General features: G+C 33.6%; 1 protein-coding gene across 4 annotated transcripts in view; it reads right to left on the bottom strand.

Annotated features, from left to right (window-relative positions):
- LOC111055281 (alpha-1,6-mannosyl-glycoprotein 2-beta-N-acetylglucosaminyltransferase) overlaps positions 1-14376 on the bottom strand; it is a 299287-nt gene that overhangs the window by 29790 nt on the left and 255121 nt on the right. For all 4 annotated transcript variants that reach the window (XR_005571119.1, XM_039426386.1, XM_039426387.1 and 1 more), the window contains 2 exons: positions 10588-10622; positions 858-1036 (listed from right to left, as the gene is read on the bottom strand). Coding sequence is in view for 3 of the 4 variants with exons in the window: in XM_039426387.1 (XP_039282321.1) it covers positions 858-1036; positions 10588-10622 (214 nt within the window). In the remaining variant the exon portion in view is untranslated. The remainder of the gene's footprint in view (positions 1-857; positions 1037-10587; positions 10623-14376) is intronic.

Raw genomic sequence — 14376 nt, forward strand, 5'->3', positions numbered from 1 at the left:
ATTCAATTCAAATCAAGCAAAACTTCCTTTCTTATTCTGTGGCAAGCTTAACTGTGGCACCAACATTTCTATACCAACTTACCTCTCCAACCAAACCTTCCTACTACCTAACCCATCCCCAATTCTTAATAACTCAATATTTTCAAGTTATGAGAGTTTATTGAATGTAACCATTCTATTATATTCTGTTTTTAATCAAATCAAATTCGAATATTCTAGTTTATTTATTTCTGAACTGAAAAGTGGACTCAAATCAATTCGAGTGGATAGCATAACCTATATAATTTTAACCTATAATTTTTATTCATTCATAACTCTAACCTTCATTATATTATCATTCATCACCTAGGCTTAAAATACTTCTTTAGTGAGGTCCACGTTATAATGACAGTATTTGATCTACTTTGGTTTTGCTATCATTGTTTATCATTTGACAAAGCCGGTGGTACTATCCTTTTCTAGGTCCACAATGATGCCAATTATGTTTTTGACAGTGTAGAAATATAATTAATTGATGCATAGAATCGGTATCGCTATTCTTCTATCTTTATCCACTGCCATTATAACGTGGACCTCACTATAGAAAGTCACCTTTGTAAAATAATTTAAAAAAATCCCCACCTAAACTTTTTACCTCACCAAAATTTCCTTTCTTATCTACAAATCCTAAGCTTACCAGTGGCACCATCATGCTTTCAACATGGCAACCGATCCACCCCAACCTAACCTAACCTTCCTACCAACCCAATCTTCATTAACCTAACCCATTCCCGATCCCCACTTAACCTGATCCACCTTCACCTAACCTGACCTAATCAAAATTCCCTTCCCAACCTAACCTAACCGTAAGCTCTCACCTGTGGCACCATGCTGAGAATGGCGGCGGAGGAGTCGTTGTCGTTGGTGGTGTCCTTGAGAGTGCCCCCCTGCCCCCCTCCGCCGCCCAGGTTGGTGAGGTGCAGCTGCAGCCACACGAATGTCACCACAAACAGGAACACAGCCGTGCGCAGACATGATGCCGTGCGTCGTCGACCTCCTGCAATCAATCAACAATGCATAATAAAAAATATGTTAAAACTATTAAAACATAAATATATAATTAACTAGCCGTCAGGCTCGCTTCACTCGTCATATCCGTCTAGCGAGGGGCCCCGACTGGATCGTCCAAAAATGGGATCAGCGGGCTCACTTCGCTCGCCTGCACTTTTCATTTGAGCTTGCTTCATTCCATCAAAAAGTCAAAGTACTTCCTCGCTTGATTCAATCACCGATTTTAATTTCAATTATTTTGTGCAGGGTGGAAAACTTCGTTAGGATATTTTGAGAATTATTGTACTCCAGTCTAGCCTTTGAAATTTTCCCACCTCAGCTAAACCTGTGTACTGAATTTTTGAATATATTTCCATCAATTATAAAAAGTGAGAAAACGCAAAAAAAAACACAGATTTTGTGACGTATCTTTTACGTTATTTCAAATTCCTTCTAACACATTATTACACCCTAGCTTAGCTTCTGTTCTTAATTTGAAAAATTTCTGTTCATTTGTTCTCGATAAATCTGAGAAAAAGCAATAAAACGCTGGAAAACGCTAATTTTGGGCGTATCTTTGACGTTATTGCAAATTCCTTCTAACACAGCATTATTACACCCTGGCTGAGCTTCTGTACTAAATTTGAACATTTTCTGTTCATTTGTTCTCGATAAAGCTGAGAAAACGCTAAAAACACACAGATTTAATAATCTGAATAATGATTATATTAAGGGCCGTAGGTTTGCACAGTCAAAGCTTAAACTGAATTTAATCAGCTGATGGTTCAAACTCAAAATGAAAAAAAATCATAACAAACGAGACTTGATACGGATTTAATTCAGTTTAAAATGAAATTTAGTTTAAACTGTCACTGTGCAAATGACCCTAAGGTGAAATAAAAACGATATTGTAAAGTAACTAGCTAATCTTCACAGCAGAAAACTAAAACGTCATAAAATGCAGTTACATTCTTCACAGCTCACTTCCCTTTTCTTAAAGATCGTCATAAATATTTCTGGAGCAAATATATTGGCGTGTGCTTCCCCTCCTCACCGTCCAAGCTGTCATCTTCCCGAGAGGTGCTGTCCAAATGGTGGGGGGGAGGCTAGAGGAGTAAAAGAATAAAGAAATGCGGCATACCATTCTTCACATACCATGACCCTACATATTATATTATATTATAGCCAGTTTTTTGACGCTCTCTCTTTCCACATTGTAAAGAATTCAATAGCAGTACTTGGCATCTCAACTATTCTCTCATCATTCATCCAGATGTAATCATTTATCAATTTTCAAATGCCAATACTGAGTTGAGAATTCCCGCATTTTCAAATTAGTATTAGCCTATAAATTCATTTTTTTTTCAAATAATCTCTCAGTCAACTGAGATATTTAATATTGCAGTTGACTAAATATCAGCTGGGTTAAATAGTTGAATGATTGATTATCAAATAGTTTTATTATTTGTTCTTGAGCAAGTACTCATACAAATAGGAGTTGCTATCCTAATCAGATACATAATACATTCTTGATTAACAGAACAAATGATCAAGACACGAACATTACAAAAAATCCTGCTACGATAATATAATAACAATATTCAAAATTAATAACATTAGAAATTACACAAATAGTTTGAAAAAGAATTCTATAGAAATTTCCAAATTTAGCAATAACAAATTAACCAATAACAAAATAAATTTCTGATGTTCAAATATTCAAACATTACTTTATTTAATAAATAAATATATAAAATGACCGACAATTTGATGTTAGGTTAGGAATTTTGTAGCTACATTAATGTGTGAGAAGTACCAACATAAAAATACGAAATTTAGTATGTGAGAAACTATCAAAACAATGAATGGTTGATTATAAATTATTAATTTGGTTAATAATTAAGCTGATTGATAAGCATTTTATACGGAGGAGATTCTCAGCCACACATCGACTCAATTTGTAAAGATTATTCTCTATATTAGTGAAAATTGACAAATTTTAGTTCAGTATTCCACTATATTCCAGTAGATCATCGAAAAGAAAGGATTTTCAAATTTCTTCACTATCATGTTATCAAATAAAATATAAGCCATGAACAAACGAAATGAGTTCAAATAAACTTGAATTTCGATTAGATATGATGACTTTCAATTTATAAACATAGAATTAGAAACATGTTTAAATTATCTACTTCTTATCATTACTCGAAAAAAGCTACACTGATTATACTGTACTACATAATGGTCAAATGGAGGTTTATGTTTGTTGAGGTTTGTTGTGATTCCTTACATTGAATATTCGTCTCATAGTATTAACTTATTATATCCATCATTCTGAATAATTTTTCCGTTGGAAGAGATTTCTCTTCATCCATTAAAATCATCATTGTTTTGCCTATTCTAATTTTCATGATACAGTATTCAATATTATTTTATCCTTAGTTTGATGTGGGAAAAATTTATTTACTCCTTGGTAGATTGACAGTAATTCATGTTTAGTGCGAATGCATGTTCATTTATGATAACCATTTGAATGTAAGATGCATGTGTAATGAAAATGAGTTTATTTAATAAATAACTGGATATCGGGGGACCGAACTTCGCTCTGGAGTACGAAAGCATAAAACATTTATCACGAAAGAAGAAATTATAATATATTTATAGATCATACAAAAATGTTCTATCTAATCACAGTGGATTGAGATTAAATTCCCCAGAGGAATGCAAAAATTTCTCTCACAAAGGCCCGGTTGCACAAAAGCCGATTAAATTTTAATCCTGATTAATTTCACGTGAACCAAATCAGAGAGCACCATTTCAAAAAAGATGGCTTCTCTGATTGGTTCTACTGGAATTAATCAGGATTGTAATTCAACCGGCTTTTGTGCAACCGGAACTAAGTACCTGATTGAATGATTACAAAAGATGAGTCATAATTTTGTCTCAGTCCATCTCACTTCAATCATCAACAGACGACGAAATTATCAGCTGATTTTTCCAAGGATGAATAATAATTATCCTTTTAATGCCCTTCAGCTAGTTTTCCCAGGGATGAGACCTAGGGAAATTGAATTTTTATATCTTAAACCTAGTATGTTCTGAATTTCATGAGAATCGTTAGAGCCGTTCTCGAGATCCGGTGACATACAAACATATAAACAGAAATTGCTCGTTTAATAGTATAGGATTGATTAGAGTTTGTAACAAAAACTCACTAGAAACCTGGATCAAACACCTCTTCCATGGTTTCAGATTATCATAATTCATTGTAGCTACCTTTAATCTCGCTTACAATTCTGTACCTCTCTAATAAATTATCCGATCTAATCTAACAAATCTCAATATCAGACACCAATTTAGAACTATCATCAGCTCAATTCCCATTTATAAGTAGGAAGCAAACAAGGACGTGACTGAAAGTTTATTACACGCGTTGGAAAAGTGTCCGAATTTTTCCTAAACAGCCATGCGCTCAGTCTAGTCCCAAAACGGAGCGGCGGAAAAGTTCACTTTGAAACACCTATTCATCTCAATTGCTTAAACGGCTAAACTTCTTATTGAAAAAGTTAACGCGCTGATCCTCAGTAGATAATGTTTCCAGTTTAAACAGTTAACACCGAACTTTCGGCGAATTGCCTTCTTAGCATTGCAAGCAATTTCACTCGCTTTCTGGCAAATAACCGTAGCTCATTTCAACTAATAATTACGTGAGAAGTTTTCATGAATATTTGATGGGAAATGTGTGGTCTATTGAAGTTGGTGAATTACTTGGGCGGGGTGGAATTAATAATATATAAGCTGTTTCCAACATTAATATAAGGAAATGAGCATTCAAACTCTTTATATTGTGATAAAGAAGTTGCGGTGGATATTCATTTTGGAAATGAAATTCATAAATTGTTCACTGAAATTAGTGATGGTTGAATCTATATAAGAGCGAAATGGCACTCACTGACTGACTGACTGACTGACTCACTCACTCACTCACTCACTCACTCACTCACTCACTCGCAGAACTAAAAATCTACCGGACCAAAGACGTTCAAATTTGGTAGGTATGTTCAGTTGGCCCTTTAGAGGCGCACTAAGAAATCCTTTGGCGATATTTCAACTCTAAGGGTGGTTTTTAAGGGTTTAAAGTTCTTTTAGCATGTATATTCTTCTTATTCCAATATCTTAAAATTATAATTGAAATGTCCATACCATATTTTAATATAGAACTATAATCTAGAGAGAGTACCTCTTCGAAACAGTTGTTCTGGTAACTAAATTAAAAATTTTGTCAGGTTGACATTAAGTTGAGTTGACTTTGTTAGGTTGGCAACAAGTTGAAGATTAAAATGCATTCATCCAGGACCTCCTAAATACCAATTTATCCAATTAGCCAAAATTAGCGTTTTCTCAGCTTTTCTGCGTTTGCTCACCTTTTTCAATAATTGATGGAAATATATTTAAAAAATTCAGTACACAGGTTTAGCTGAGGTGAACGAATTTTGTTCGCCAAAGATACGCCGATATAGTAACAGGTGTTTTTCGAGATCAAATTGACATAATACGTTCAAATTCGGTACAGAGGTCCCGCTGAGGTCTACATGCAGGCGAGCGAAGCGAGCCCGCTGATATCACTTTTGGACGATCCAGTCGGGGGTCCAGGGGGCGGAGCCCCCCGACTAGACGGACATGGCGAGCGAAGCGAGCCTGACGGCTAGTAAATAAATAAAATCACATGGAATAATAATTGTTGCAGCATCTTATTTAATGAAAATATCGAAAACGTATTTCGGTTGTTATCAATGTGTACGAAACTGAAAGCTTGAACATTAATCAGCGCAGTAATTATAATACATTCTAGGTACCTTAGCAATATATGTTCTGTAACTGATGTCATGATTGGTAGTTGGTTGATCTAAATTAACATTTGGTTTGGTTGATCTATATTCACAGTGAGCGAAGCACTCAAACTGCACCCAATTGCAGCAAATTGAGCCTTGAGACAAAATTAAGAAATAGAAGAAGATCGAATCACCTTGTAATGAAAACAGCTAGAATTTGAAAGGCTATATGACTGATATACAAGTGTTTTCTCCAAATAACTTTGATTTGGATTCTAGAATTACCTGATTTATTTCAACACCTACACAAGTGCTAGTTGTTGTAATACAATACCTATTTCCATTATCATAACTACAAATTCATCAACAGTATTCAAATCTACACACAGTTATCAAGTTCGTATTGCTCATAACCCATTCAATCGCTTCAATAGCAATTATAGAAGTCAACAGAGAAAGTTATCAACAATTCAACTTGAATAATTAATCAATTTATCAATCATTCAAACAGGAATTTTGCAATGCAATTGCTTGATCAGTAATTCGACTTTGAATTGGCCTCATGTTGACAGAGAAATATGGATAAAATGAAATGAAGTGGAAGAGAAAGAAGAGAGCAAAATGGAAAGCGAGAGCGAGATGGAGAGTAGTTAGTGAGTAGTAAAGTGAAAGAGAGAGAGAGAATGTGAATGGGTGAGAGGGTAGAGATAGAGCGTGACTGGATGTGAGGGGGTGGTGTTGAAGAAAATGTATAGGAGAGGGCTTGAGGGGGTAGAAAGAGAGATTGTGTGTGTATGTGAGAGAGAGAGAGAGAGACTGTAACTCAAATTGTGTTATAGGAGAGGGCTTGAGGGGGTAGAAAGAAAGATTGTGTGTATGTATGAGAGAGAGAGATTGATTGATTGATTATATGCCTTTATTAGGGCGGAGTTAGGACTCCTGGTCCTCTCTGCCACACAGCCCTAAAGTGGAAGAAAACGTATAGGAGAGGGTTGAGAGGGTAGAAAGAGAGATTGTGTGTGTGTGTGAGAGAGAGAAAGAGAGACTGAAACTCAAATTGTGTTATAGAAGAGGGCTTGACGGCGTAGAGAGATTGTGTGTGAGTATGTGATAGAGAGAGAGAGAGAAAGGCTGCAACTCAAATTGTATTATGTTGAGAGAATTTGAAAGTACAATATGAGTGTTTGAAGGGGTAGAAAGATAGTTTGTGTGTGAGAGAGAGAGATACTGCAACTCAAATTGTGTTGTGTTGAGAGAATTTGAAAGTACAATACTGTGAACTCTACACTGTAGTATACAAACAGTTCATTTGTGAAATACGAAACGGATAAAGCCTAGCTAATGATGCCAACTATCCACCCTGTTCAATAATTATCCGGCAATTGATTCAGTGACATTCTAGCTCCGTTTGTGGTCTGTGGGTTTATTGACAAGTCAGCCAATCCGCCACATCTCCAATTGTGGTCTCATTCGATTCGTCATGATAAACAAATGCAACCAGTACATCATTTCAAATGCAGTTGAAATCATGAAACCAGTATTGTGTTGCAGTTGCCTTCAATTATTCCATACTTCAACAACAGTTAGGTCAGCCCTTTGAAGCAAACCAGACCTGAATTCAAAAGATGCTAAATAACCGAGATTGAATTACAAATTGGCACCATGATGACTAAATGCCCCTAAATCAACATAGATAAAGATTGAATCACTATGATGAATGCATGTCATTAAAATCGACCTCTGCCAAAACTGTGTATAAAATTTGAACATTTTCATCAATTAGTTCTCGAAAAACTGAGAAAACTCAGATTTTGGGTGAATTTTAACGTAATTTTGAAGTCCTTTCATAGCTACATTTCTTGACCTCACTGAAAAAACAAATCAAATCATTTTATTTTCATTTTTTTACAATATATACAGAGCATGAAATTACCAATGTTACTGAAATAATTACCATATAACTAAAAAATCACAATCATACCCTGAAGAACATTACAAAAAATCAATTTATATGGAAAATAATCCCAAAGGTTACGAAAACCTGTTTGGGCAGAAAAAGAACTGCTTGAAATAAAAAAGAAGTGTTACAGTTAACAAAGCAAATTAAAAAAGAGTAAAAAAACTAAAAATACAAGAAAAAGAAAGGAAAGAGAGCTTCATTTATCAGTTTAACATTATAAAAATACTAACAATATTACACTATAAACAATAACATTACAAACTAAAAAAAAAAACAATGTCACGCTTACCAGTTCAAAAAAAGTGTACTACTGTGCAGGCCTGCAGTTCAAACAATATTTTCATACGATAATAACCAGAAACATCGTCAGATGGCTATGCAATAATCTGCAGAAAGTTGTCTCCTGCCTACACCTTTTTTATGTCCACAGGGAGTATTAAATAACGTTGGTGCTAGAAAAGTGAAACATTCCAAAATTTTCTGATCATGTGCTAAAGAAAGCTGAGAGAATGCTCAAAAACGCTTGAAAAACGCCTATTATGGACGTTAATTCAGAATTTCATTCAAGAACGTTCTAGGTGCTCGTCTAAAGAACCAACTGAACATGCCTGTTTAATTTGAACGTTTTTGATTCGGCAGAGTTTTAGTTCTGTTGATGAGTCAGTGAATGAATGAATGGATGGATTTTAGGCGCGAGGGGGCGACCGTTGTGGCAGAGATGACAGATATAATCTCTTTATTTATGTCTTCTATATTATAATCTTCTTCACTTCTCTAATTCTTTACTTTATGGTTGAGGTAAGGAATCATGAAGCTTATCAGGTAGACACCACGGAATTACAAGTTCAGATAATAACTTCACTCACAAACTGAGAATATTTTCAAAACTACACGTTCAGACAACAACTAACATATTTTCTAATGTTAACAACTGAAAATAATCTATCCATGTTAACAATCTACCCAAATTTAAAATTGATTGTTTTATTCTGATTCATATTTTCAGATTGTTGTGATTTGGTGGAGAAATTGAAATTAACATATACTATTAAACGAGCAACTTATGTTTATATGTTTATATGTTTATATGTTTATATGTTTGTATTTCACCGGATCTCGAAAACGGCTCTAACGATTCTCACGAAATTCAGAACATAGTAGGTTTATAATATAAATATTCGATTGCACTAGGTCTCATCCCTGAGAAAACTCGCTGAAGGACATTTAAAAGGATAAATAATAATCCTTAAAAGGATAAATTAAAATAATTAATAAAATAATTATAAATTACGGTAAACTAAGTTATAAATAATAAATTAAGATAATTTATCCTTAAAAGTATAAAAATATAAATTATTAAAAGGATTTAATTATTATCAAAAGGATAATTATTATTCATCCTTGGAAAAACAGCTGATACTAATTATTTCGTCGTCTGTTGGTGATGGAAGTGAGTGAGCGAGTTCATGTGTGTGGACTGTGTCAAAATTATGACTCAGCTGTTGAACTTTTGTAATCATTCAATCAGGTACTTAGTGCCTGTTGCAAAAAAGCCGGGTTATTTTCAATCCTGATTAATTCCAGTAGATCCATCTTTTTGAAATGGTCTTCTCTGATTTGGTTCACGTGAAGTTAATCAGGATTAAAATTTAATCGGCTTTTGTGCAACTGGGCCTTTGTGAGGGAAATTTTTTGCATTCCTCTGGGAATTAATCTCAATTTACTGTTATCAGATGGAACATTTCTGTATGAATGTTATTATAATTTCTTCTTTCGTAAAAAGTTTTTTATGCTTTTGTACTCCAGAGCGAAGCTCGGTCCCCGATATTGTATAATATTTGGAGAATTTGAAACTAAATTAGGAAATTGAAGAAGTTTTGGGCAATAGCCTGTTTTTTATTTTCCGATCATTGTATTGTTTGTGTAAATTAATAAATAAATAAACTGTTTTCGGCCCAGTTTCTAGGACACTTTTCAAATCTAAAGAACCATGAAATCTAATCTGAAGAACCATTAAATGTAAGTTGAATTTATAGGTTTTATGGACACTATTCATTGTATACACTGAACAAATTTATGAATAAAGAAATTATGAAATGGTCCATTGGATTTAATAATAGTGTCCTGGAGACCAGGTCACTATGTATTTAATATTTTCGAATAAATATTATGAAAATCTTACACCCTCAAACTCATCTACCTATGAGTTTGAACTAACGTCAAACCAACGTCTCTCTCACCCGGACATTAATCTCAGAACCGGACAATGAATCCTAAAACACAGCGCAAACTGCTGTGTTCTACGCATAAAACAGGAAAGCCCAACAAGTTTCATCCCCATTTTTGAAGATTTTGAAGCAGCCCTGAAGTTTCGACAGCCCACCACTCTCTGCCTTCACTTCAAACTGTCAGCATTTCTTTGCATGTAGCATCAATGCTTCCCATTAGACTAATGCTGACAGTTTCAAGAGGAACTCACTTCTAGCTACAGTTTGCAAATATTAGAAAGTTTCTTCTGGGTTTTCGTTGCGACATTGATAAATGGCCCATAATAAATTGTAGGGCGCCAACTTTCAACAAGTTGATTCAACAAGAATGAACGTCCATTAGGGCGTTTCCACGGCTGCAACACACGGCAGAAGCTGTTAACTTATTGCATTTTCATCGATTCGTGTCTGATAAATGAGCCGCGAAATTTTGTTATCGCTTTATAATGGCGCGATAAAATTCGAAAATGACAACAGAAAAATAGAAATTTTTACTCACCGCGCATTTCCGCGCAACAGCAGACGGCTATGAATCTGAAAAATAGGAACAAATACAAGATTAATTTCGTTATTTAGAGATGAAATTGAATTCTTTTATGATTTTATATAATGTTTTGTGATTTGTAACATTATCATAATCTGACAATCAAATGCTGTGCTATATAGGCCTACCAGGTCGGAATTTGTAGGCTAACTTGAATTAGATATATGTGGAAAACATTATTTATTTTTTTTCAAGTTTATCAATTTGATACTTTCTCACTTTATTACTAATATTTTGAACGTTCTAATTTTGAAGGAAATACTGTAATGTGAAAAGTTCTTTTATGATTTTATATAATGTTTTTTGTAATATGTAACATTATAATCAGACAATCAAATGCTGTGCTTTATAGGCCTACCAGGTCTTCTAGGTTGGAATTTGTAGGCTAACTTGAATTAGATATATTTGAAACAGTATTTATTTTTTTTCAAGTTTATCGATTTGATACTTCCTCACTTTATTACAAATATTTTGAACGTTCTTATTTTAAAGGAAATAATATGAAAAGTTCGAAATGGATTAATTTTAGATTTCAAGGTACAAAATATCAAAAACATCATTCAAATAATTAAATGTCGATGTCTACTTTTCACATAATTTCTCACTTAATTCTCAAACATTGATCATTTCATTCTTATATTATGATTATCAGATATGTATAGTTTTCATTACGATGTATATGACAATAATTTATAGAAACTATCTGTTCACAGTAAAATTATTTTTCATCTAATAAATGTAAGCTGAACTTCATGCCAATGCCTAATATTGTGATCAGAATCATCCAAAAAGAAACTATTTCGAATTCCAAAGTCATTTTCTTAGACACATTATGTAGCACATACTGTATTATAGATTTCATCTAATCTAATGAATGAGCAAAGACAATTCTACCATTCACATGATAAAATTAAATTTTAAAATCAACCTTATTGAACATAATGTTATATGCTTCTATAAAAACGTTTCTGTATCAAAATTTTCTCATTATCCAATAAACTTCTTAGACACATTATGTAGCACATACGGTACTATAGATTTCATCTAATCTAATGAACGAGCAAAAACAATTCTACGATTCACATAATAAACTCAACTTTTAAATTCAACCTTATTGAACATAATGCAATATGCTTCTATAAAAACGTTCTGTATTAAATTTTTTCCATTATCCATAAACTTCTTACTATTGGACTGCATCTCACTAAGCATAAGCCAATAAAAATATATTATGTTACATTGTTCCATGTTATAAGAAACAATTTATTTTACAAATTTCCCTTACAAACATATTTCTCTCTTCTATCACTAGTTTAATCTCTAATCTTTTTAATTAGATGGCTATTATTCCCAACAAAAATCCTACTAAAATATTAATAATTCAAAGTTTCCATAGTTTTACGATTCTACCAGGCATGTTATAACACAAGATTCAATGACACTATGAAAGTAATAAATCTCGTAGAAAATTTGAAACTGTTCGAACTCATCTCAGAACTAAGACTTTCAAATTCTGAACTTGGTGGCAGAATAATGGTAATAATTTTATCTGCATCATTGACTAGAGTTTTACGACGGTTTTGGAGAGCTCAACGGCATTGAATGGGACAGAATAAGGCTACGAAGAGCAGTTGTTATTCTGAAGAAGAAGGGAGGAGAAGAAGATGATATGTTAGGAGACGGAAGGAGGTAACATGAGAGAAGAAGAAGAAGAAAAAGTTGAAAAATAGAAACACAAATAAGATGAGAGAAGTATAACAAGTAGAAGTAGAAGAAGAAGAAGAAGAAGAAGAAGAAGAAGAAGAAGAAAGAAGAAGAGAAGAAGAAGAAGAAAAAGAAGGAGAAAAAGAAGAAGAAGAAGAAGAAGATGATGATGTGAAGAAGAAGAAGAAGAAGAAGAAGAAGTAGTAGTAGTAGTAGTAGTAGTAGTAGAAAAATAGTTGGTGGTTGATAGAGAGGAGGAAGTGTGTGAAGAGATGAAAAGAGAAACATAAAAGGAGTAGAGGGAAGAAAATAGCGAGAATAAGGTAGTGAGTGACATTGGAAACGAGAAGAGGAACAATAAGGAGAAGTTAATAGAAAATCAAAAAGATATCTGAAATATTCAGAAGTATAAAAAGATAAAGAAGTATAAAAAACCCAAATAAGATGAGAGAAATATAAGAAGGAGAAGAGAACGAAGATGATAAGCGAAGTACAAGAAGAAGGTGTGAAAACGAACAATGTGAAGAAGATTCTGTATTTGCTTTTTGGAATGTATTTGATTGTTATTTTTTTTTTTAATAAAGAATAAAGAAGAAAGATAAGAGAAGTATAACAAGAAGAATGGAAAGAAAAAGAGCGTGATGATGATAGAAGTACAAGAAAATCGGGTAAAAAGAACGACTGAAAAGGATAGAAAAACAATAATAGCAAGGAAAATGAGAAGAAGAGAAAGAATCCAATGAAGGTGAGTCTAAACTCTGGAGTAGTGAAGGTAGCTACACTACAACACAGTGGCAAAATTACTTCTGGATTCTGAATGCAAGGTGATAAAATGGTCCGTACTTAACATTCTCCTACAATGCAAGGATAATATAGCAGCGACCAGACATAAAAATACGGCTTTCTATTGATACCTCCGCCTTTGAAGGGTTCTAGTTCGCGACAGGGTTTATTCCAAGTCATTTCTCTTTTATTTTAGTCCAACTGTAAACTTTTCTCGCCTGTTTCGGTCGTATAACTATATGTATGCATGTATAAAAAACCTACAGTACGTATATACATGTCTATAACAATATATAGTACACATATACCTGTAAAGGCTATATATACATTTAGTTATATAGTTTGGGTGTGATGGGAGTGACTCTTCAACTATCCTACAATAATAGAAATGATCGTAAAGTTTGCAAGGAGCTTCGAAATGTCGGTGATATCTCTTCTAGCCAACAAGTAAGGTGTATTCAAATTTGTATGGGTGTCTAAAATTTTGAGTTCTATGACCAGGTGCCTGTTTCATAAAAGTTACAAGTTCTGTAATACAGGAGAATCACCATTCCAATTACATGCTCAATATAGCCGATAAAATCAGCTGTTCCTGTATTACAGGACTTCTAAATTTTTATGAAACAGGCCCCAGAGTTATACGAGTAGATGACGTACTTGTAAAAAATATGACCCATAACTGGTTCCATGATACAACAATGAATTTTATAGTTCACAATATTCTTAGTACAATCATTTTTTGAACTGGAAATTGTGTTGAAATTTGATGTGTAAAATCTAACCTTATATCGAACTATGTTATTTGTTTCGGTATTCGAACATTGTCATTCTTTAAACTCAAATCTCAAACATGGAGCTCCGAAACAGATGATGAAAATGGAGTCATATGATTGGTAGTTGGCTGCCATTGATCAAGACAAGACACGCCCAATCTTTGTCTCGACCAACGTGTTTTTGGAACAATTTTCTCTCGTTTTCACTGAAACCACCTGACACTATAGAAGATGACAAGAACCAAAAACCAAGCCTGTTTTTTCATTTCCAAGCGTTCGATGATTATGTTTTTTTTTATCATTGTTGAAGAAATGAATAAGGTTGAAAAATCTTCAAAAATATTATGAAAATAATAGAATATAATATTATGGCTGGGGTTACACCAAACGAATGCATGTTCTGAGAAAAGATTTATAAAAATCTGGATAAAACCAGTTTAAAAGTTCTATAAAGTCATGAGAACTAACATTGGATTCGTACACT

The sequence above is a fragment of the Nilaparvata lugens genome, chromosome 4, assembly GCF_014356525.2.
Source record: "Nilaparvata lugens isolate BPH chromosome 4, ASM1435652v1, whole genome shotgun sequence".
Lineage (NCBI taxonomy): Eukaryota > Metazoa > Arthropoda > Insecta > Hemiptera > Delphacidae > Nilaparvata > Nilaparvata lugens.